The sequence below is a fragment of the Patiria miniata genome, unplaced genomic scaffold, assembly GCF_015706575.1.
Source record: "Patiria miniata isolate m_02_andy unplaced genomic scaffold, ASM1570657v1 HiC_scaffold_11, whole genome shotgun sequence".
Taxonomy (NCBI): domain Eukaryota; kingdom Metazoa; phylum Echinodermata; class Asteroidea; order Valvatida; family Asterinidae; genus Patiria; species Patiria miniata.
In genome coordinates this window covers 5,362,546-5,385,418 of record NW_024037049.1, presented here as the reverse complement: position 1 = coordinate 5,385,418, position 22,873 = coordinate 5,362,546, and the positions used below count along the sequence as shown (strand labels likewise).

The window sequence follows — 22,873 nt, the reverse complement described above, 5'->3', positions numbered from 1 at the left end:
ACTTTGTCATTAAAGGGAATATACATCATTTGCTTTTGCTGTAATTTTCAGAAATGGATGGAATTGGGGGGTTAGAAATATATGGCAAATATAGTTACACTGACTTTTTTGAGGTTTTGGGTTCGAAAATGCTATAAAAACCAAGAAAAACGATCATTTTCCTGTAGTCTGGTTCCCTGACTCAATATAAGAAGAAACAGAGCAGTTTACATACATTGGGGAATTGTAAGCTCAGGGAACCAGTCTAGCTGGCTCGTACCCGTTCATAGGTTTGTAATCAATAGCAAACAAGTGCGATGGTCAATTGGGGCCAGTATTTGAAAAAAAAGCCAGTTGTTTCCAACGCTGATCGGCCGATCAGCGTTGGAAATTGATACAAAAATACCACTTTTCTTGAAAATGACAGTATACCAGGTGCCATGATTTTACAGGATGCTTTACACTGTCATTCACTAACTGTCCAGCAAGGTATTTCAAAATGATTTGGTAGTTTTATTTTTTGATGTTTGCAAATGTTGTATTTTCCCTTTAACAATAATCAGTTCTGATTTTGAGTGGAAGTGATTAAATGGAAATAAATATGTTTAATTAATTAATATTATATCAAAATATCTATATAACACATTATAAATGAGCTTCTAGGTTCCACTTACCAATTGTCTGTATCAGTGAATTATGAAAAAATTGTAAATGTATATGTCAAGCAAATTCAGTGTGTAGGGTTTGAACCTGCAACCTCCGGAATATCGTACCGGTGCTCTACCAACGGAGCTATCTAGCCCTATGTTAATGGTTCCGCCACATTAGCAATGCTGCTAGCATGGGAAATAGCAAATGGGGATCGCTCAGAGAGGATACAGCTTTTTTTATTACAAATTGTCACTGACGAGATGCATATATAATAACTATACAAACAAATTTTGATTAAATTCTGGATTCTGACTAGCTCCCTTGAACAAAGGTACTGACAAAATTGGGGAACTGCCAACATAGGGCTGGATAGCTCAGTTGGTAAAAGCACAAGAACGGTATTTCGAAGGTCACAGTTCGAACCCTTTTCCAGTCAAATTTCGTTGTCCTATCTCTTATAATTATCATATGCACCAGGTCGGTGTGGTTTATTTGACAATTTGTACATGTAGGCTTATGTACTTGATTATTTCCAAGACTTAAAATTACAGTTGGCAGTACATCAAACAGTATTTAGATATCGGTGACAAAACATTGACCTTTTCATGTTATTCCATAATAACTCATCAAGGATATTTCCATTTCATGAACAGGATAGGTTCCTGTTGTACTAGTTTAAAGTCAATTTGAATCATCCAGTGCTTTTTATATTACGTGATGTTGGATCATACATGTAATGTTTTCCACACAAAAACATTCAGACAAATTCATTTAAAAATGTATTTTTCTAGGCACAAGAATTTCCAGAACAGCTTAGAGCCCTATAAATTCTTTGCAATTTAACGGTATATTACTACGGTAAAAACTCTCATACAGTGAAGGATTATGTGAACATTCTGTAAGCTCATGTTACTTGCAATAAATATACCGTGTAGATCATATAACATTCATGTGGGAAGATGTCACTTTGAATAATATTGAGTAGGTACACACAGATGCCTCATCAACATACAATATATTTCTCACAGTTTGTTTTTAAATGACCGATAAGCAAAATAAAAACCTGCAATTTTCTTTTTTCCCAAAAATTATTCTCCCAAGCAAATACAGCATTTATGACTGACTGCCACGACATTTTTTAAAATTGTATTTTCTGTGTGATAATACTCTTTAAATTACTATTAAGGTGACAGAGTCTCCTTTGAAATGATTGATACAGTGTACACAACATATTGACACAGCAGTGTAGTGCACTTGAGCGGTAAATGTGCACAATATTGGTCTACAATAGTGCATCAATATCAGTGTACAAATGGCCAATTTGGTTTTAACACTCGTAATCACTACACGTTTTCATAAAACCTTCACAAGTACAACAGCAAATTATGAAAAACCCTCAAATTCTCTCAATAACAGTGCAAAACGTTAATGGTGCTAAAAATATTGGATAAAAATATTGCAGTAACTGGAAGTTTTGACGAGTGCTTTTATAATTTTGAAATTGCATCAATTTTGTATTAATTACTGATAGGCACATGTCATGCAGGCATGAAGCTAGTGGTTTATTCAACCACAGAATAATATATATTTCTACAACCACTTAATATTTTTTTCTTATATCGACAAAGTACCGCAATTTTTGTTTTCGCAGTTTGGATGTTAAAGCCTAGCGTAGGAAAAGAAAACTAGGTATGAATATTTGATCATCAATTTCTAAACTTGCTCAAGTACATCCGGCCATCACGGCCTAGTGTATGTAATAATGTCATTGCTGGAATGCCCAGACAATGTTTTGTTGACAGCTGAAAACTGGAACACAGTTTCATTTCATTACAATGGGCCAGATTTTGTGAGGAAAATATTTGGCTGCATAAAAAGACTGTTTCACGTATACTTTAATACCCAACAGATAACAATCAAATAGCTCACCAAAAAGGTAGATTTAATTAATATTTGTGCACAGTGGGGGATGGGGGTGCATTTCCGCACCCAATTATTAGCATTTACATGTGTTGAAAAATTTTATTTTTCAAACTGCCAGTCCTAAAAATAGATTTTTCAACAATGGCAAATGACATGACAAAGTGGATATGTTAAGATCGATGTACAGTACATAAATCACAATACGCAACCTTTATTAACAGGAATACTCTAAAATTTGAGGAAAAAATAAACGATTTACATAAAATTGGAGAAAACACCATTTGTATTTAAAATTTGACAAAAACAGATGCCAGGATTTCTCAAATCTACATTTAAATTAAAAATGAGTTGCTCAATAATAATTTTATATACATTGTGTAAAGTGTACAAAACAATACAATTAGAGACAAGATTTGGACCCTATCCTTTAAAAAAATGAACACCTACTCCATTTCCTATGAATGTAGAAATTGTCGTGGCAACACTCAATGTGACTGATGTTGAAGAATAATAAGCACTGCCCCAGGAGGGAAATGATTATGTGTGGGTGAGGAAGGATAAATACATGTCAACAGTTCCAAATAGTGCCAAAACTGTAAAAGTTACATTACAGGTTTGATAGGAATATTGGGCTAAAGTGGAACGTCGCTATAGCGAACATCATGGGATCCACAGAAATTGTTCGCAATAGCCATGTTTGGGTATAGCAATTTTCACACATTAGTGGTGCCCTCTTTTGACCATTGTTATAGTATAGTTGCATTTACAAACCACGCGCGGAGTCGCCAAACGTGTCCTTCCATCTTTTCCATTCCGTATGCAGAACTTCACCATGTACGACCTGGTACTTACTGAAAGACGACTTTAAACTCATGTGACTATTGAATCATGTAATAACAGTTTTTGAGTTTACACGGGTGGCTTTTCCCTTACATTTCTTGGGGAAACAATAGCCGTTTGTCGCTTTCCGGTTGAAATTTTTCAACAATGTTCGATACATTTTGCACACAAAAATCGGGAGCCAAGGCTGATGTTCGGTATAGCGGAATGCTCGGTATAGCGACATTCCACTGTATATCGAAACATTATTTTAAAGTTGCTCTTACTGTGCTGTTTTCATGTTTCATCCCCATTTTTTTGTTTCTAGCAATACAGAAGTTATTCACTTTCAAAAGAGATATTGAACAAAAAATCCACCCATGTTTAGTTAAGGAATGATTAATTTACAAAATTTCACATGTTTTGTGCGATATTGACACAAAAGCAACCAAAACAATAGAATCATATATTGAGAGGGTTGAAAACATCCCCACAAAAACAGGTACTTTTTCTGATGAAGTAAAACATACAATCAGAATTCGTTAGGAGAAACAAAATTAAACATGTTGTAGAGCACGGGTCCGGTTAGAGAAATTTTAACTAAAAGGCATATTTCTTCGTGGATTAAATTAACAAACAGATGTTCCTTCATGTAAAACACAGACAACATAACATTTTGATTTGCCATGTCATAATTACAGAGTAGTATTTCCACACTCACAAATTACATGGTTCCATCTGTGTTACTTTTATGCCATGTAGACAATCTGGCATGCTCAAGTGTAATTTAGCCAAAATAACAAAAACAAATGCTCAGTTAGGGTCGTCTTAGACTTAATTCTACAGCCTTTATTTTCCTATCATGTTGATCGTGATTCAAATTAAACCCTTTTGCACAGGCCTAATTTATACACAATAGGAAGAGATTTTTCAAGGAGCACAGCCAGAATATATGACGGCATAAAATTATGGATACAAAAATAGAAATGGACGCAATTATTACATGAGAAAAACGCTCTTTTTTTGCTGTTGTAGTACAAGTAGTACAGTGATTAACTGTGAGCAAACAGTCAACGTTCGCTGAGCATGTCATCCAGTTAAGCATTTCAATTATATTAATCAATTTTTCTGCACAACGAGTTTAGTCCTGTAGAAAAATATGTGTGTGCATTGCAATAGGATTTTATTCCTTAGCCACAACCCTTCAGATTTTTTTTTTTTCATGAATAACCCAACGAAAAGCATTATTGTGATATCGTTTTCTCAAGTCACTGAATAGAACAATGTGAGGGGCCTTCATCGCCATCCAGCATTTGCAGTACTACTCTATTCTCCATCTCCACAAAGTACTCATAGTGGGCCATGTACCTGACGCGCTTCTCGGACGGCTTGTCAGAGGCTACAGCCAGGGAGCGTACAGTGGCCTTGGAGGCTGTGGTGTGAGGCATGGTGAATTCAACTTGCACGTCCCCCTGGGGGGTGCGGGGGACCTCACGATGAGACGCAAGGTGGATGCGACACATCAGGATGTGGGAAGCTGAGAAAGCTGGTGGGAAAAAAGTCACGAGTTTCAAAACTATACTACGGAAAATCAATGATCAAGAGGCCATATTTTGAGCAAATGAGAGCACAATAAGACACCATTTTCTTGGTAAAAAATTTTTGAAACAAATCCTGATTATTGAAGCAGTTTGCTAACTCTAATCAAATCCAAAAAACAAATGTTGTACAAATGTAATACTGAGTTGTAATATTTATGCAAATTTCAGTCAATAACCTTGTTTTCATGTCTGTTTATACTCCCAAATGGCAACGTTACAGGGAAAGTCCAACAAAAGGTCCCCTCTTTGTCCCGTACATAACATCATGTTGTTTTTGTTTTTTAAATAAAGCAATGAAATCAATTGAAGGAATATATTAAAGGGATTAAACTGTTGTCACATATGGGACATACATGTAGCCAGTGTGCGAATTCTGGGACTTACCCTAAGGCAACTTCATTCACTTGATATTATATTTCTAAAGGGCCTGTCACATTATATGTGCTCTCATAGAGTTTACGGCGACCAAAAATATTAAATAAATTTAACGATTGCAGCAAGGACGCAAGAAAATGACAATTTTCTGTCTCAAGTGGCCAGAAAGTAGCTCAAGCTACGCTCATACTATGCTCATCTCGCGCTTACGATGCGCTCAACTCGCTCTCTATGCGCCCCTGTCAAGCTCAATTACTCGATCTAGTCGCTGCCGCTGTGCTGTCACCTAGTCGCCGCCGCTGTGCTGTCACTGTGCTCACACTACGCTCTGCTCGCTGTTGATACGTCCTAGTAGCTCGTGTCGCGCTCTCTATTCGACCAAAATACGCTCACGTGACGTCACTTGCGCTGTATAAATACCACGACAAAAAGGTCAATCTGCAGTCCAGTTTCAAGTTTATTCTACGAGTTCATCACAGTCGAGTTACTTTCTCATGGAGACTACATCGACTGTCTTGCGCCTAGGCTGCCTCAATGCCACTTCAATGTTGCACGATTCACGCTCGCACAGCCCCCGAGTTGCGTCATTACGGCGCCTTGGCCAGAGCGCAGAGATGTTGCGATTGTTTTGAGCATGCTCAAAAACTTTGGCATAGGAGAACATTAAGACCCTCCGGGGCCCATCAGGTGACCTATGTAGTTGTCGCTGCGATCTAGTAGTTGTTGTTGCGCCCCAGCCATTTTTCAAGGATGCAGTGGAAGCGCATATATGATTGCAGACAGTGTGACAGGCCCTTTAACAAGCAAACGTTGCAGACTTAGCAACCATGCAGTTTAATGGTAGAGGAATGCAAATACATGTTATTAACTCTACATGCTTTATTTACATAATGTATTAACATACGAGGAAAATACCTCTCTCATTCAGGCGTTGCAGATTAGTTACTGTCTACCTATGTGGGGACGTGAACTCAATATGTACACAAGAAAAACCAATACAATGGCCTTCAACAATGCCCTCTGGATAATGTTTCACAGAAATATCCCTTTATCAAAAGCTACTCATTTGGTTACGTTTCATCCATCACTGCTGGCAGTTAATCTTTGTTTGGAATAATTTTCATTCAAAGGCCTTAATAAAGTTGTGTACATTGTACATGTACAAAAATCCCCTGTTTGGCTATATAGTCTTTTACACTTAACAAATAACATTAGCATCAGCATGCCATATGGTACTGTCATCAGTTTCATCAGTGTCAGCCAAATAAAACAAAATTGTGAATTATAATTAAGTATACAAAATAATACAGTTGAAGATGACAACTCTGTTTCTCTGAGAAATACAAATTATGAAATTTCAGAATTTGACTTTGTATTCAAAACAGACCTGATATTGGAAGGATTTGATTTGTAAATTGCAACTAAAAGTTGTTCTTCATTTGATTCTGTATTTAGAAGCTAACATGCCAACTGCTTTCATAATGTGTATTCCTGTCAAGGTTCGGACCGTTTATATTTGTACTCACCCGTAGCCTTTTCAGGCAGTTTGTCAATCCTCCAAACGATGGATTTATAGGCGTGCTCATATTTTGCTGTGCCAACACTTGTCTCCAGTAATTTCGGATTCAGACTACCTACATGTGATTAATGAAATTGAACTTGGAATTATAAAATTGAGTAGGAAATGGCAAAATGAACATCATCATACAAACGACAAACTAAAATGAAAAGCATCCAGACATCTTTGACATGCCCTCTCAGACTACAGAAATATATTCATTTTCTGCATTCTCAGTACTTTCAACAAGTTTATAGTTAAAAAAACACAGGTTTTATTTTGAAAAACAAAACCGAGAAAACAACAATATTTTGCACAATTCGGAATGTACATGTATTTCCTCTCAAATCAACTATAGACTCGGTAAATATGAAAATCTACTCCTTGAAAATTTGCCTCAGATTTAAGGGAAGAAATGGAAAAGTTCTATGTAACAGACTCTATCCCAGATTCAGAAGAAAAAAAAATTGAAGTTTGTTTTCTTCTTTACTTATTGTCTAATTGTGTAACATTACATTTTGTTACAATATAATGTGCACAAAACAAGGTACACACGTTCTGTGTTCACTTCAGTGCTTCGTGTTGCGTGCACACGTTCAAAGAACACATTTCAAAAACGCCCTTTATCAAATAACTCAGGAATTAAAAAGGGACTTTGTATGAAGATATAAGTCAGAATATTTTAATCATATTGTGTGACCGGAGGCAGCGCTAGTATTTAATTAAATACAGTGTTTGGCTGATGGTTTGGCTACAATAGGGGTCAGATCTGTAGAGGACACGTCTGTTCAATGTATGTACATGTATACATGTAGATCTGCAAGGAAAAGCTATCAAACATGAAGATTAGATACATGTAGCTAGCTTCAAATTGTGAATTTCATTTTAAATCCATTCGCATCTAAAATCAACTTTCACTCGTTACTAGCAATGACAAGGGGACTTCCTATTGCAAGAAAAGATATCCACTTCACTGCACCAGACAACAGAGCTAAAGCCCAGCAGTAACAAATGACTCACTTCGGTCTTACAATGTACATGGGAACTTGCTTCTGGAAAATCAATGAATCCTCTCAAGAAATACTGGCCTTTAAGCCACCACTATGCATAGGGTCATGGATGATAAACTGAAAGCTCTTTTAATGACCATGTACTCAAAACCATTAGAAAGCCCCTGTCTACGTCATTGCGTATGAGGCTCTGCATACTGCCCATTTCAGCACCACAGTAGACTGGCTCAAGTACGGTGCCATGCCATGTGATACGCACCCTCACACATCAGTGCCAGTTGAACATGTTGAAATCTTCACATATCATTTTGCACGCTGGTGCAGCCCGACAACTTGGCTGATTTGCTAGGATGTTAGTGTAACACACTCAGTGGAGCTCATCTACTGATTGCGGTATCACATGTGGGTCATTTTATAAATTTAAGGTCCACTTTTATCCTGTCCCTGTTACATCTGACATCTATGATCTGGCAATTCTTGATGCATTCCTCAATGCAATCGTCCATCCAAGAGTGATTATGAATAGCAAACTACCTAGGTATCCAACAAATAAAAAAATTGTTTGAAGTCATGAATACTTGAATCGCAAATTACAAAATACCGAGGTAACAGGGACAGGACAAATGTCACACTTGGAACCCTTAATGCATAGAATCACTCATTTCAAGAAGCAGAAACAAGCTTCTCAGCTCTGCCGGGCCAACGTAACATTTCCACACACAACCATGCAATTACAAGTAGGTTCAGCCTATGAGCGTCATTCCCACAGTTGCATGCTTTGATTTGTTAATTGTTGTAGTGTTTAATGCTGCATGGTTATCACATACATGAATGAGCGAGGGGAGAGAATTCTAATAACAAACTGACCAAGTCTCACCGAAGGAATTGCAAATACATACATGTACGTGTAGTGTACAGGAATGTACATGTACAGGGTGAGTAAAAAAAAAAAAAAAACCCAAATGTCAGGACCACTTTTTTAGTGACGTTCTGCATGTAGCACTTTCAAAATCTAGGATTTGAAAGCCCAATTCATAAGCTTTCTTTTAGTACAAGAATCATTCAAATTGCTCACATACTTTTCAAGTTACGGCATTTTAAACACAACCACCGTTTTAAAGTTCTGTACAAGGATCACAAAAAAGATAAGTGTTCTTTCAGCAGAACGAAAACTTGAAAAGTACATGAGCAATTTGAATGATTCTTGTACTAAAAGAAAGCTTATGAATTGGGCTTTTATATCCTACATTTTGAAAGTGCTACATGCAGAACTTCACTACAACAATGGTCCCGATATTTGGGTTTTGTTTTAGTTTTTACTCACCCTTTATTCACATATGTGCAAGTGTATCTAGGCTGAGCATGGACTTCTAGGCGCAGACTGGGACGGGCGTTTGACATCAGTATAAGTGTTTTGCATTTCAACTGAGGTCAGACTTGCATCAAGTCTAGCACCACTGAAAATATGCAAAGTCCTAACCATACCATACATAACAGATTGAATCATAATGTACCCACCCTGCTTGATATGGTCTGGCTTTCCATGGGTAGACTTGACAGAGTAGAAGCCAATATGTCTTTCACGGCGGAAGTACTTGATCCAGGTGTCTGGGACGGGAATGCGCACCATAATGTTGTAGCAGGTGAACTGGGATGGATCCCTTCGGCCAGGACGAGCTGCAAGAATGAAGTTTTTTATTGTTAGGTATACTGATCACAAACCAGCCACTTGTAAGACAACTTTTTTCAGTTAATTTAACTTCTGAACAGATATTTCAATGGTAAAAACACTTACAATATCACTAAATGACATAATGTACATGTACAGGATTCCACTTTACCTGCGAGTAATGAATATCACAAAGCTAATTTGATGTACACATGTAATATACTCATCACCAAATGTATGCAGAACTCCAAACATTTACATACATTTATGTGTGCTCGTAAACAAAAACAATCTCTTTAAGACTTCTGCTTTATGCCTTTTTTGTAAATTTCTTGCCCACTAAAAGAACCGACAAACTACATCATGTAAATCCATAATGTTTCACAAGGAACACACAATAACAGTTCACTGGATAAACTGGATTTATATTTTGAAAGTCATCAGTTGGCTTGTTGGGTTGGGGTTGCAGAATTAACTCTTTTTGTGTGCGCAAAGTCCTTATTGAGCTCACTGCGCCATTTACTAAATGTATTCCTTTGTGAACGACACTTCTACTTGAATTTGAACAATCAGGGTTCTAGAAGAATTAAAGCAAAGGCCAAGATATTCAGTCAACAAAACCTCTTCTTTACAAGGAGTCTATGCCCCTGTAATATAAATCACTTACCAGGAAGAATCAAGTCTGTCCTCAGCTCCAGGTATGCCCCTTCCCCTGACACGGTTGCCTTCACATACAAAGGGAGCTCCACATTTTGTCTGGGCCGAGTCTGGAACTTCATCAGACAAAAGCGGCATCCATCCAAAGGCTGGAACTCAATCATGCGGGACTCCACAAACACGTTCTTGTTGGCACACTTGTGAAGTTCCACATTTTCTAGTTTGATCCACTGATTGGTTTTGTTCGGTATGATGTCTCGTCGTGACACAACTTCAATGCCTTTGACCTGTACATCATTTAAGGCTATGGAACATTCAGGTACATCGGAGAGGAACGCAAGCACAGTGACATCAACACTTGTGGACTGCTTCTCCAAATCTCCATTATAAAGAATGCGGCAACGGTAATCATCTGACACCACCACCCCGATAGCATCTTGCTTATATGAAATCCCCCTGTCTCGGAATGTGGATAACCTCATCATGTACTCATTGATGGTAGATATGAAACTTCGGAATACATTGTAGTCTGTGGATCCAAGCTTCATCAATGGGTTTGCATTCATAACCTTCTCATATGGTGTTCTGGTGCCGTACCGTCGCTTCTCGCTGTAGGAGACATACATTAGTTTGACGGTGTGAATCTTACCCAACGTATCGTAGGATTGTTTCTTCCTGTCCCCCAATTCATAATTACACTGCAATGGAAGCTCTCTGAAAGGTTCTGAGCTGTGTTCAATCTCAAATACTTGAATCACATTCCCTTCAAGAAGCTTGACTCGCACAGGCCTCCAATAGCGAGAGCCTGCTACTTTTTTCTTGTCTGGGCATCTGAGCATCATGGGCCATCCTTCAGTCAGGTCATATTTTTCTTTTGGGAACTCATCAACAAAGGGTGTGTCATCCACAACAACATCCTCCTGCTGACTATGACTAGCCTTTGGTCTTTTGCCTGAGGCTCGGATTGTCACCTGTTTGGAACCTTTTGTGTATCTTTGGAAAGGTTGTGTGGACACCGGTGTGCTTTGGACAGGTGTTGGTGATGAGGTAGAAGTGATCGAGGCTTGCTCAGCTACACTCTTGGCCTGAAAAGTCTGAGCTTGTTCCTTCAGTGTGGTATTACTGGGAATGTCTGGGAATGGAGCAATCTGTGGAGGTTGTGCATTAAACAAGTTGGCTGCACTGACAGGTGTTCTAAATGGATTGCCTGGGCTTACACTGCCTGATGCAACACTTGAAGAACCTTCTTCAAACTTCTCCCACATGGCATTTACTGTTCCTGGAGTTATGGGTGACTCACCCCACATGGCGCTTACGGTTCCTCCAGGGGTACTGGGTGTTTGTATGGGACCACTCTGGAATGGGTTGAATGGGGATGCGGCACGATTTTGCTGCCTTAGCATCTCCTCTCTGAAAGGGTTCCCAGGGAGTGGAGTACTGGTTGAAGGGGCACTTTGAAAGTACTGTTGATCATCAGAAGGATATGAAAGGGGTTGAGAGGGAAGGTTTGCTGAAGGAGCCATAAGCTGTTGTGCTGAGGGTGATGATATGTGAAGCTGAGAATGTTGCTGGATTGAAGCTGGTTGTTGCTCCTGCTTTTGTAGCTGTTGCTGTTGTTGTAACTGCTGTTGTTGTTGTAGCTGCAGTTGTTGTGGTTGCTGATGCTGCTGTTGTAGCTGCTGATGCTGTCTGCTTTGGATTTGCTGCTGCTGCTGAAGTGCTAATGACTGCTGAAACTGCTGCAGTTGCTTCCTTTTCTCTTCAGTAACAGGCGATTTAACAGGTGTGGATGGGGTGGAACTATCCGCCTCGTCAAATGACACCCATCCCGCAATGGGCTGATGATGGCTCTTGCCACTGACAGACACTGGTCTTGACATCTGGGGTAGAGATGCCACATGTCCAGGACTGGAAAGCGGTGACGTTGATGAGGAGGCTGTGTCTTGGACTGTTGAGGGACTTGATGCCTGCAGCGGTACAAGCAATGGCGGGGACTGCATCTGCCTCTGTGGCAACTCACCAGGGTCGTCAAACTTCACCCAACCGGATGTGCTACCCATTGGCTTGGGTTGTGGTGAGGGTGAGGAAATAGTGGAGCCCAGGGGTGAGGATGCTAGTGGTAGGTACTCATGGGAGACATGAGGTTCTGACAGACTTCCTCTAGAGGAGAGGGCTGACATGGTGACATCAGACTGACGATCATCAATGGCTGGGTCAAAACTGTGGATAGACGAACCACCTGAAACCAATCAAAAAACAATACTTACTGCAGAAATCACATATATTGCTTTCTTTATAAAGCTGGAATGTTGAATGGAAAATTTCTCTTAGGCCAAGTAAACAAATTTAGTAGTCTGCCCTTTTTAAAAAAAACTGAAGGATATACTGGCGCTTTTTATTTTCTCTTTTTCCCACAAAGATGGCGGACTTTTCAAAATGGCAGATGGATTCTTAAATATTCTCGACTATTTTGCTGATACAAAATTGTGTCCTTAACGGAGCTGTGAACCCTTCTACATCTAGCTACAATTATGTTGGAAACAAACAAAAAGACAAAATATTGATAACATATGTGCACAATATATTGCAAATGTATGAATTTAAAAAAAAATTAAAAGGAGGCGGCCAGGAAAAAAGGAAGCAGTCAGGGACAAGAAACTGGTTTATTTTTTTTACTTGGCCTTACGGGGAATTCACAGTACACATGGTAAAGGAAAACCAGTGCATGCATAAAAATGATACAAGATCACCAATTTCAAATGAAAAATTCCAGTGTCAAGGTGGTTTAAATTATAGTTGCATTGATACATAGATCTGTATTCTGTAAAGTTACTCAACATCACTGTTATTTGGCACAACTTTCATTGAGCACATTGTATGCACATAGGCCTATTCCTTTGGACCATTGATGATTCTCAAGTTAACCAATTATTAGTCCTGCCTTGAAATTGTCCAAGCACTTTTTGGTTTATTCTTCAGTGAATAAATACAATGTAATACAATGTTGAACAAGAGCTAACGGGTTAAACAAGGAAGAGACTTAGTATTACAATTCAAAATATATGGTTTCAGGAAGGAAGGTTTGGGACTTAGGCTGTCCAAAAGCTCTCAAGTTCCTCTGGCTAGTTTCACTTTCATCAATGGCCCACACACAAAATACTGTTCAGTTTTCTACAGTCATAGTTGCATGCTTTCAAGTGCAAAAGAATTTGATAAAAAATAATCGCACTTAAACCAGCATACTGTACATTCCTTTCTCTTCAAATAATTTCAATGAACTTATGCCACATACACTGACTATGTCGATGCCACATACATACTATGGTACATGTAGATGTACCACCAAATATCAATAGTATTGATGCCTGCAGATTCTGTCTGGCCAGGATCTGGCTATAAATACCAGCACTTGTATTGTCAGTATGTACATGTACATACAACATGTATGTAAACCGCCTTTTAGGTTGAGGCTGTACATGTACATGAAAGCTAATCCACAACTCAAAAGCGCAGCCATTCAATCACTGTGCATCCAAATATATCCTGCTATTAGATTTCCATTGTACCTTCTGGCTGCTTATTCAATGCACAGGAATTCACATCCTGTCAACATCGATGCAGCAATTAATATGCATACTGAACATAGGCCTACATGTATCTATTTTTGACACCAGGACCTTTCATGCGAGAACTATGCATGACTGATGACGACAAACACAACATGAACAAACCATTTTGCAAAATGTTGTCAAAATTGAGGGATACTTAGTCATCACATAATTATGTTTGTTTGTGTGTTTGTTGGGGTGTTGGGTGTTGGTTTGTTTGTTTGTTAGGGTTGTGTGATTGTTTGTTTGAACATGTACAAGCTCTGGCTAAAGGTTGAAATGCAAAAAAGAAATGTCTGCATCACAGTATGTATGCACAGTGTATGTTATTTTAATAGCCAATGTATTTTAAAATTTTAAGTCTAATTTTGCTAAACCACGATAAAGTAGTACTATAGCCATCCCCTTAAAAAGTTCTTAATTACTTCATTAGTAGCCATTTCTGTCAAGTGGAACCATGTCCTCGTGCATGTTAAGTTAAACCATTTTGTTAACCCTACTGGTCGAAGCAAAGGAGCCCAGAGTGCGTGTGTACTACCTGAGCACGACCCTCAGCCGGTTCCACCCCAAAAATGGTTTCTAATTTTGTTAGCTGAATTAGTCTATTGACAGTGGACTTCGTGCATGACTGCTGAGTGTCCAGGCGGTACCAAGGCTTTTCTGAAATCTATTTCAGGCTTACTCCTAATAACTGGTACTGTAGATCTCAGTAATTAATCCCCTAGTGGCTAAGCTTTTCAGCACAGCCTTTGTGTGGTCATTAGATTAGCCAGATAACTCCATGTACTAGCAGCCACAACAGAAATCTAATTAACAATTTCATGCTGAAATGAGTCTTGAGGTCTGTATCAGGAATTATGATGTACTCAGTTGCACCACCAGGAATGGATGTTATGAAATGATTTAATTATACAGAGCTAATATATTGACAGTAGGCTTGTGATGATGCACTGTACATGTGGAATAGAGTAAACTGCCATAAAATGTGTGTAATGACAATATTCAAGCACTTTATGTCACGCATTAGACATTTCATATGTACAGTATACATACTATTTTCACAGAACATTAAAAATTGGAGATTTAAACATGTTTAACTTCTTGTCTGGATAATTAAAGGTAGAGTGGGCCATTTGCAGCCATCCAAAAAGTAACTAATTAACATTAAAAACTTGTGAAATTATTCCTTTTGGAATGCTGTCCTTTTGAAAAAAAAACAATAAAAGAATGTCATTTCCAAAGATGTGTCAAGATATGTGAAGTGACACATTTTTGGAAATTTCTGTTTGTTGTTGGTTTGTAATTGGGTGAATCCGTGAATGGGTGCAAGTGTTGACACGACGCACAAGTGCGTGCAGCTTCTATTATTCAGTGTGTGACATCATGTAGAGCAATCAGCTGAATGAGAATTGTATCCTGAATGCTGATTTCGGGATTGTGTCACGCAAGGGCGCAAGTCAAAATACGACATGGCAACTTTTGAACTGAAATCAAGATCCACAAAATTGTGTTTTTTTGAAATATAAAGCATTCACAAAGCTAAAACTTCATCGGGTTAAGCACCTATCTTTAGATTTTGGGCACTTTTGCTGCTTCAAATGAAAAAAAAATGCACAGATGACAAATGGTCCATTCTACCTTTAAGCTATTATTTTCAAAAGATGCTGGCATCCCTTCAGTCTTTAATAAAAAAAAATGAAGGAAAGTGGATCTCAGATTTAAGAAAAGTACAACATAAATTCAATGTACCGCTATTTCTGGTGTTTGTGCGGCAGGGCCAAGTTTCACTTGTAATTTGCAGTGGTGCCCACTATTACAAATCACCCAGTCAAATATCATATCTCTCGGCATCCAAGACATGCCTGTAATTCTGTGGTTTTATTTCCTAATTTCACCTTCAGAAAAAGCAAATTAGTTTTTGTGCTGCCGAAAAAGTTAAGCCCAATATTTAATTTGCAATGGATGACTGGCTGGTCTACAGCCAGCAGGCATCATATTACCAACTGTGTATTGACACTGCACTTGATGGTTGAGAGTTCTTATTAATGCCCCCAAGACAGAAACGTGTGTCAACTCATATGGACACATGGGCATGCACACAGAGCATGAGCAATTCAAGGGTCGTTGTCATGATTTTTTTCACCAAAATCTTCATTCCTCTAAACTAGACAAAAATAATAACACTGCTTTTTTTTTAACCACTTCGCGTCGGGATTATTTTTGTCGAAAATTCCAATTTTCGCAAAAGGCAAAATTTTCCGGCCAAATTCTGATACAGCCAAACGCCACAAAGACTGATTCACAAGAGTCATTTCAACAGTATTTGTATGATATTTCTTGCTGAACCTATTATGTTGCAATACTCCGGGGTGTGCACTGGAGCGTACATTGTACAACAATAGGCCGTGCACAATGGCCAATTCAAGATCAACACACAGTCCGTCTCCACATGTCTGTATGACTTTACATGGAAAAGGCTGTATGGATTAGCGTGTTTAGACGTCACACGAAGGCGAGTCGAGGCAATCTTGACGTCTTAACCCGTCAGCCGTGCCTGTGCATAAAAAACAGCCAGTGCGTGTTATCACGTCCTCCGACGCAAACTGGTTTAAGTGCCCCTTTTCAACATCTGAAAAGTTTTTGTTCTTTTCCTGACAAATTACGACAACTAAGGGCAATGTTGCTGTTATGTCACTTCAGCACACACTTCACAATTTAAGGGGTCTCTGTACAAATTTTGAACAATTAGGGCCTAATGAAGCTCATTGAAATATTTATACATGATTTTTGTTAATAAACTTTCATATTCTGAATCAACAACGAAACACCCAAAATAAATAACATTGAACACTGTGTCAACCTTTGATGTTGAAGCTCTAGCCTCACCACATTAGCATAAAAATTAAAATTAAAAAGACAATGAAAAATCCTCAATACTGGCATTAAATGATAAAAAAGGTGCATGTGGCACTTTAGTGAAAAAAATATATTCATACAGCCCTGAAAGGCCACAAATATGTAAGGTTTAATGTTTGCTATTTCATGACTGCATGCCTTCCTACTATGGAAGTTTACAAAATAACAAAGATAACATACTTGTAACAATAAAAATACAATATGCTTCCACTTCCACTTTACTTTTTATGACGCACATGTTTTCTATTTCACATTTCTTACATACCTTTTTTGTTAACATAATTCTACTTTTAAATAATAACAATTATCTACAAAAATGGATATATTTCATGGATTAGATTCACATTCTACTTTTTTGTTTCATGGAGAAGACAGGATAAATTATAACCCCAAATTCAAATGTGGGTAAAAAGAATCATCCTTCCCACCCTAACCCCCCCCCCCCCAAAAAAAAGCATTTCTGGAATTCTGGTTTATTCTTTTGGGTGGGTTGAGAGAGTGGCTGACAAAATTACCATCCCTTAGCACAATCCCTATGCAGTTTTGGTGACTCTACATGCACCTTTGGTTATTTCAATAAGTGGATAATAATAGAGTGATGGAGCAGTTATGTGTGTGGTTTAAAACCGGGTATGGACTTGGATTGTGGATTTTCAGGCATGGGCAACTAGTGAATTTCAGTACCGGTAGTTGCGACTAATTTCAATAGTCACGATTATAACACCTCACCCCCAGATTCTTTGTCTTGATTGGCCGAGAGAGAGTCACATGGTACTTTCTATTTTTGCTATCTTTCAATGTACGGCCAAAAGTACTATACCCGTAGCAACCAAAGTACTATCCCATTAGCAACCACAGAACTACCGTTTACGCATGGCGCGGTATTTGTGCACAACTGCATGCTGGTGTGCACGTTGAGCGTAGCGCGTATTGTTTGCAAGAGAGCACGCCACAGAGTTGGGTTCAAACGTTTCGTGAAGGGGTGGTTTGGAAGAGGGAAATACATTTCCCACCAATTTTGTATTGAAATTGAAGTTTATTTTAACTGTGTTCAGATTTAAATAATTTAAAATATTAAAACCGAGGAGAATCTGTGGGTTAGGTGTTATAAAACATATAGCTTTATCTCATGGTGTAGTAAAACTAGCCTCCCTCAATGATCCATGGAGCATGCGAATCCATGGATCACCTCGGGAGGCTAGTTTTACTACACCACTTGAAGCAGTCAATATTTGTATACTATAGTCATGCCATAACAACAAGTTATTTATTTAATTTGATAGTTGCGACTACGCTTTTTAGTATTGGCAACTAGTCGCACTAGTCGTACACCCCTATGGGTAAACTGTTTCAGGTATTTATGAATTTAATGTTTAAACCTATGATTTGAAAATGGTAAACAGAACAGTATCAGAATACTTTTGACATAACATTGCTGATTTGTGATCACAGCAATGTCAAGATTGTTTGGTGGCCACAGCCTGCATTAATTTCAGTTGGTAATAATTTACAATATGTGTGTGTTAATAAAGAGGGAAGTATTTGTTTTCTTTGGTAGTGATTCTATATATTTTTAAAATTGCAGTGCATGATTAAAAACTTCGTGGCTGTATGTATGTGTACATTTACATGTTTGTTCTTTCATTCTTGGAATGATGGCTAACCATACTTTGCTATTCACTGGTTGGAAAAAAAAGTACGATTGTGACAAAGCAAAAGAAAGGGTCTTTTGTTGGGCATGCCAACAATGTGGCCACAGTTGGGCCTGCCCCAGCTAAAGTTGGGATGAAATATCAGTTCTGCCCTTCTAAAGAGCTAAATAACAAGAGAGCTACATGTGTAACTACTCCATGTACGATGTACCGGTAGCCTGCGTCCATGTTTGTGCACAAACCAATGGAAACATTGGTATGAGCTTTTCGCAAACCTGCATGTATTTAAACTGAATGCATTAATGTAGCTGATATGATCCCCAAAACGAGCGTTTCATTTTGCTTTGGGCAAACAATGCACACATGTGTGCATTACTGGTGATTTTCCAAATTTTACTTACCAGAACTATGCAGGCTTGCAGCTACATATGTTGTTTATCGTAAAATTGCATTTAGAGCTATAATTCTGAACAATTAATCCATTCCATTGAATTTCAGTATAAACTGCAAACACACATATTTCAGTCAAAAGGTATACATTTTTTATGCACCCAGAAAGTGTTCTACCATGGTTCTGTGCAGTATAATGAGACAGTGCTCTAGGCTACATGTATGTGCCCTTCCTACACACACCTTTAATTTGTCTCCCCAGGCTAATTACCAAGCTCACATGAGTAACTGCTTCAACTTCAAACAAATATCTTTCATCAGCCCAAGGCTCAATCAGTGCTTGATTGGTCTGCATTGGATCAAGTGCTCAGTCAGTGCAGTCATCAATCAGTCTGGTATACAGATAATTGGGAAACAATTCAGACCCAAATTGCTTCCTCTGTCTGCTAGTCCAAGTGGGGCTAAATTGACGGTCCCCTTTCCTATCAAAACATGCACTTCCAATGGGTCTACTGACAGTAAGATCACTTTATTTTAATGTTTGAATGTTTATTCACTGTTTATTTAAAAACTACATGCAAGCAATCATGTTGAGAAATAATCCTTCTCTGTTTCCAACACGTGACATTTTGATGCAATGTCTATTGGACGCAAACTGCCCTAACTTTATACGGGAAAACATTCCCGAAAGTCTTGTTAGTTTAGGTAAAAAATTGACAAAAAATCTTTGTTATTAGACATTTAGAATTAGATGTTATTAATGACTATGATTCGGTTCTAGGAAGTTAATGTACCTCTGAAAGTCCTTTTCAATTTTGTGTTTGGTACCACTATGACAGATGTGCATTTCTTGAACTAGCTGGATGCTTTCTACTTCTAGATCTCTGTTATTTATTTAAAGGCATCTCTATACAAGCTTCGGCTTCCAGAATATGCCTCCATGTATGTGCCGGCATTTCCTTATTTATTTCTTGTATATTTCAATTGTCCTGTGCAGAATGCAAATAAATATTAACGGAAAAAAATAATAATAATAATAATTTGGTGCATGCATACATGTACGGTGAGTTATTTATCCTGTAAATGAATTGCAAATTCTTATCCTGTTTTCATGCACAACTGAAATGCTGAACTGGTTTAATAGTTTTATAGAACAAAACATATCCACACTTATAGGCCTACATGTACAATGTACGTGTACTTAACACCACCACCACCAGCAACAAAACTGCCTGTGCCATTAAAATACTACCTTTCTCAAAGGTTTTAGAATCTTTGTGCATTTTTCTTGTCATTTGAAGCAAAAAATTACTCAAAAGCTTAAGAAGGGAGCCTAACAACTACCGGGGTATCTTGTTGAAGATTCAGCTCTGTGGATACCGTATCTTTTCAGAAAACCAAGAAAACGTAGACCTACATGTACCATTTTGGGGATTTTGTCGCTAACGCACTTAAAAGAATCTGTGCCTTTCTGCAACCACCTTCCGTGATTGGTTTTTTCTGAATGCTACTGTTGTGCCCATTCTTGAAAATCACGCATTCTCGAGAATGGGTATGCACATTCTTGAGAATGTGCAACTGGATCCTTGCTCAATCTTGGCAAAAAATAACTCTTCCAGATTGAGCGCACATTCTTGAGAATGCGCGACAAGATAACGGTCTTGTCGATGCCGAGCACCGGCTGCGCTTGGCAAGTCTAGCTGAATCCTCGTTCACTGATTCTTAATAATTATACTGTTGCAACGCAAGGCGCTGAAAAGTAGAGTGGATATGAAAAGTATACGCGTATTGGGGGAGGGGACCGGGGGAAAAAAATAAGAATAAATAAGAAAGAATTCAGATTTTTGGGACAATAAAAGAGGGGGGGGACGTAAGAATGAAGAATGTGAAGAATGAGAATGAATAATGCGACATCCCATAGTGCTAATGCTATTTCCCATTTAAATTGCCACCAATTTATTGTTCACACCCCACCATAACGTCGCAGAGCTGGATTCTATCTAGTCAAAAGAGCAATTTTGGCAGCTTCTGGACATCGTTTTTTTTTCGTGGCACGCATATGATACATACAGGGACTTGTACTTGTCTAGCCTAAACAAAGCACTTCCCAGACTAGTTCCCAGTCCTCCGTTATTACAAAACTTCCCATAAGTAGGCAGGAAAAAGCAATAATAACAGGTTTAATATGATTCAAATTATCGTAGTTATACGAGTACAGAAGCATAGAACATTTTCTTTCCTCTTTATATGAATTGTTTCCCTTTTAACCGCTATACAATTCATTTAACATAATTATGTCGTGCAATGTTTGTTAAGATTGGGCAAAATTCATAAATTGTGCACGTGATATTCCCACTCAATCTTAAGAATGAGCGCTCATTCTTAAGAACGCGTGCTCGTTCTTAAGAATGCGCGCCCATTCTCGAGAATGCGTGATTTTCAAGAATGGGCACAACACTACCATTTCAGGCGGAATAATTTCACAGGGTATACCAGTATTTGGTAGTAATTGGTACCAGTCTTATCTTCACTTTGAATAAAGATTTTCTCATTAATTGCATACATGTATGCTGTGTTCCTACATGCCTTTAACAAGCAGAAGCTCACTTTGAGGAAATTGTCCTCAATTCTTCTTCAATAAGATACATGTATACTTTTCTCCCGAAGAATAAGAAAAACTATCTTAATAATGTTAAGAAACAGCTGGGGGAAAATGTACATGTACACATGTTACTCAACGAAACCACTGCAAGTGCAAGACAAATTGTTAAAAGTCTGAGCATATTTTCTAACGAACTTTTTTTCCACCATATTTGGAATGACAGTACTGACCATCATTCAGGTTGTACATCGGGAGAAATTGACATCAGGATACTGCATTCTACTCAATAGCTTGTTAAATTTTTAAAAATTGTAAGTTGAGTGCTCATTTGGTCATGCCTACTCGTGCGCCATTACTCTTTCATGCCCATTCCTGTACACACCTCGAAGCAATCATTGATTTTTTTTTACATTACCTGTGAGCTGAGGTATCATTTGATGTCTTGGCATCTGTGGAGAAGTCTCAAATTTCACCCAGTCCTCTTTCACGGCATTACTTTGTTTGTCCGGAGAAGGTGGAACTTGAGAGCCAGCTAGCACAGTATCCTCCTCAAATGAAACCCAGGATGCGGCCACTCCCATTGATGATGCAGCCTGAGATGCAGTCATCTGTGAGGATGCAGAAGCATCACTCGTTTTGCTCATCATATGATCCTCGGTTGAGTTATCAGCAATATTCTGGGCAGGATTGCCGTTGTTGATGACATCTATTGAAGTCTCTGCTGAACTGACTGGAACTCCTTCTCCATTGATCTCAGTGTTGACATCCGCCCCAGGCATTTTCTTCGTCTCATCGAGCGCGATGTAAGAACTGTGTGGCGCAGCAGCTGTTTGGCCATTTGATGACAACACATGCTCTGTTTCGTCCTCCTTATGTCCTACGGGAGCTCCAATGCCACTATCTGCCTCACCGCCTCCGGTGCCATTTTTGCTACAGACACCGTTTGACTCGCTTGAATCCTGGGGGGATTTTTGTTGGTCTTGGAGTGTACTGCAAATATCCACACTGTGACTGTTTGAGTCTTTCCTTATGCTGATTGTTTCTTTCCCGATTTCATCCTCAGATGCTGGGATGGAATTCTCATGGTGAACTGCAATCTGATTTGCAATTTGCATATTGCAAGATGTGTACTGTGATTCTTTCAAAAGACCATCTTCCCTCACTGAGTTCCCGTTGTTCATTGAGGCTGCTTGGTCAATTTCAATGTTCCTATTTGCTTCACCCATATTGTCATCCGAAAAACTAGACACACTGCTAGTACTAGTGCTACTACTGGAGTGCATAGTTTTAGACATAGGAGTCACATCATTTCCCAGATTACGATCGCTTATATCCTCTTGAATTTGACCAGAAGATCCATCAGACAGCATCTCTTCGGTGTCTGGGGTGTCGTCATGATGCAACGCCAGTGGGGCGTCCCCAGTTTGGTTGCTGTTGGCCATATTTGGTGGTCGTGCGCCTAG

At 38.6% G+C, this 22,873-nt stretch overlaps 1 protein-coding gene across 1 annotated transcript; it reads right to left on the bottom strand.

Moving 5' to 3' along the window:
- Positions 1 to 848: 848 nt before the first annotated feature.
- On the bottom strand, positions 849 to 22,869 carry LOC119742844 (stonin-2-like). Its single transcript, XM_038219048.1, has 5 exons — positions 21,826 to 22,869; positions 10,253 to 12,481; positions 9,435 to 9,593; positions 6,875 to 6,982; positions 849 to 4,918 (listed from the first exon to the last, which is right to left on the bottom strand). Exons 1-5 carry the CDS (start codon positions 22,850 to 22,852, stop codon positions 4,641 to 4,643), a joined length of 3,801 nt encoding a protein of 1,266 aa, XP_038074976.1. The 5' UTR covers positions 22,853 to 22,869; the 3' UTR covers positions 849 to 4,640.
- Positions 22,870 to 22,873: the final 4 nt, after the last annotated feature.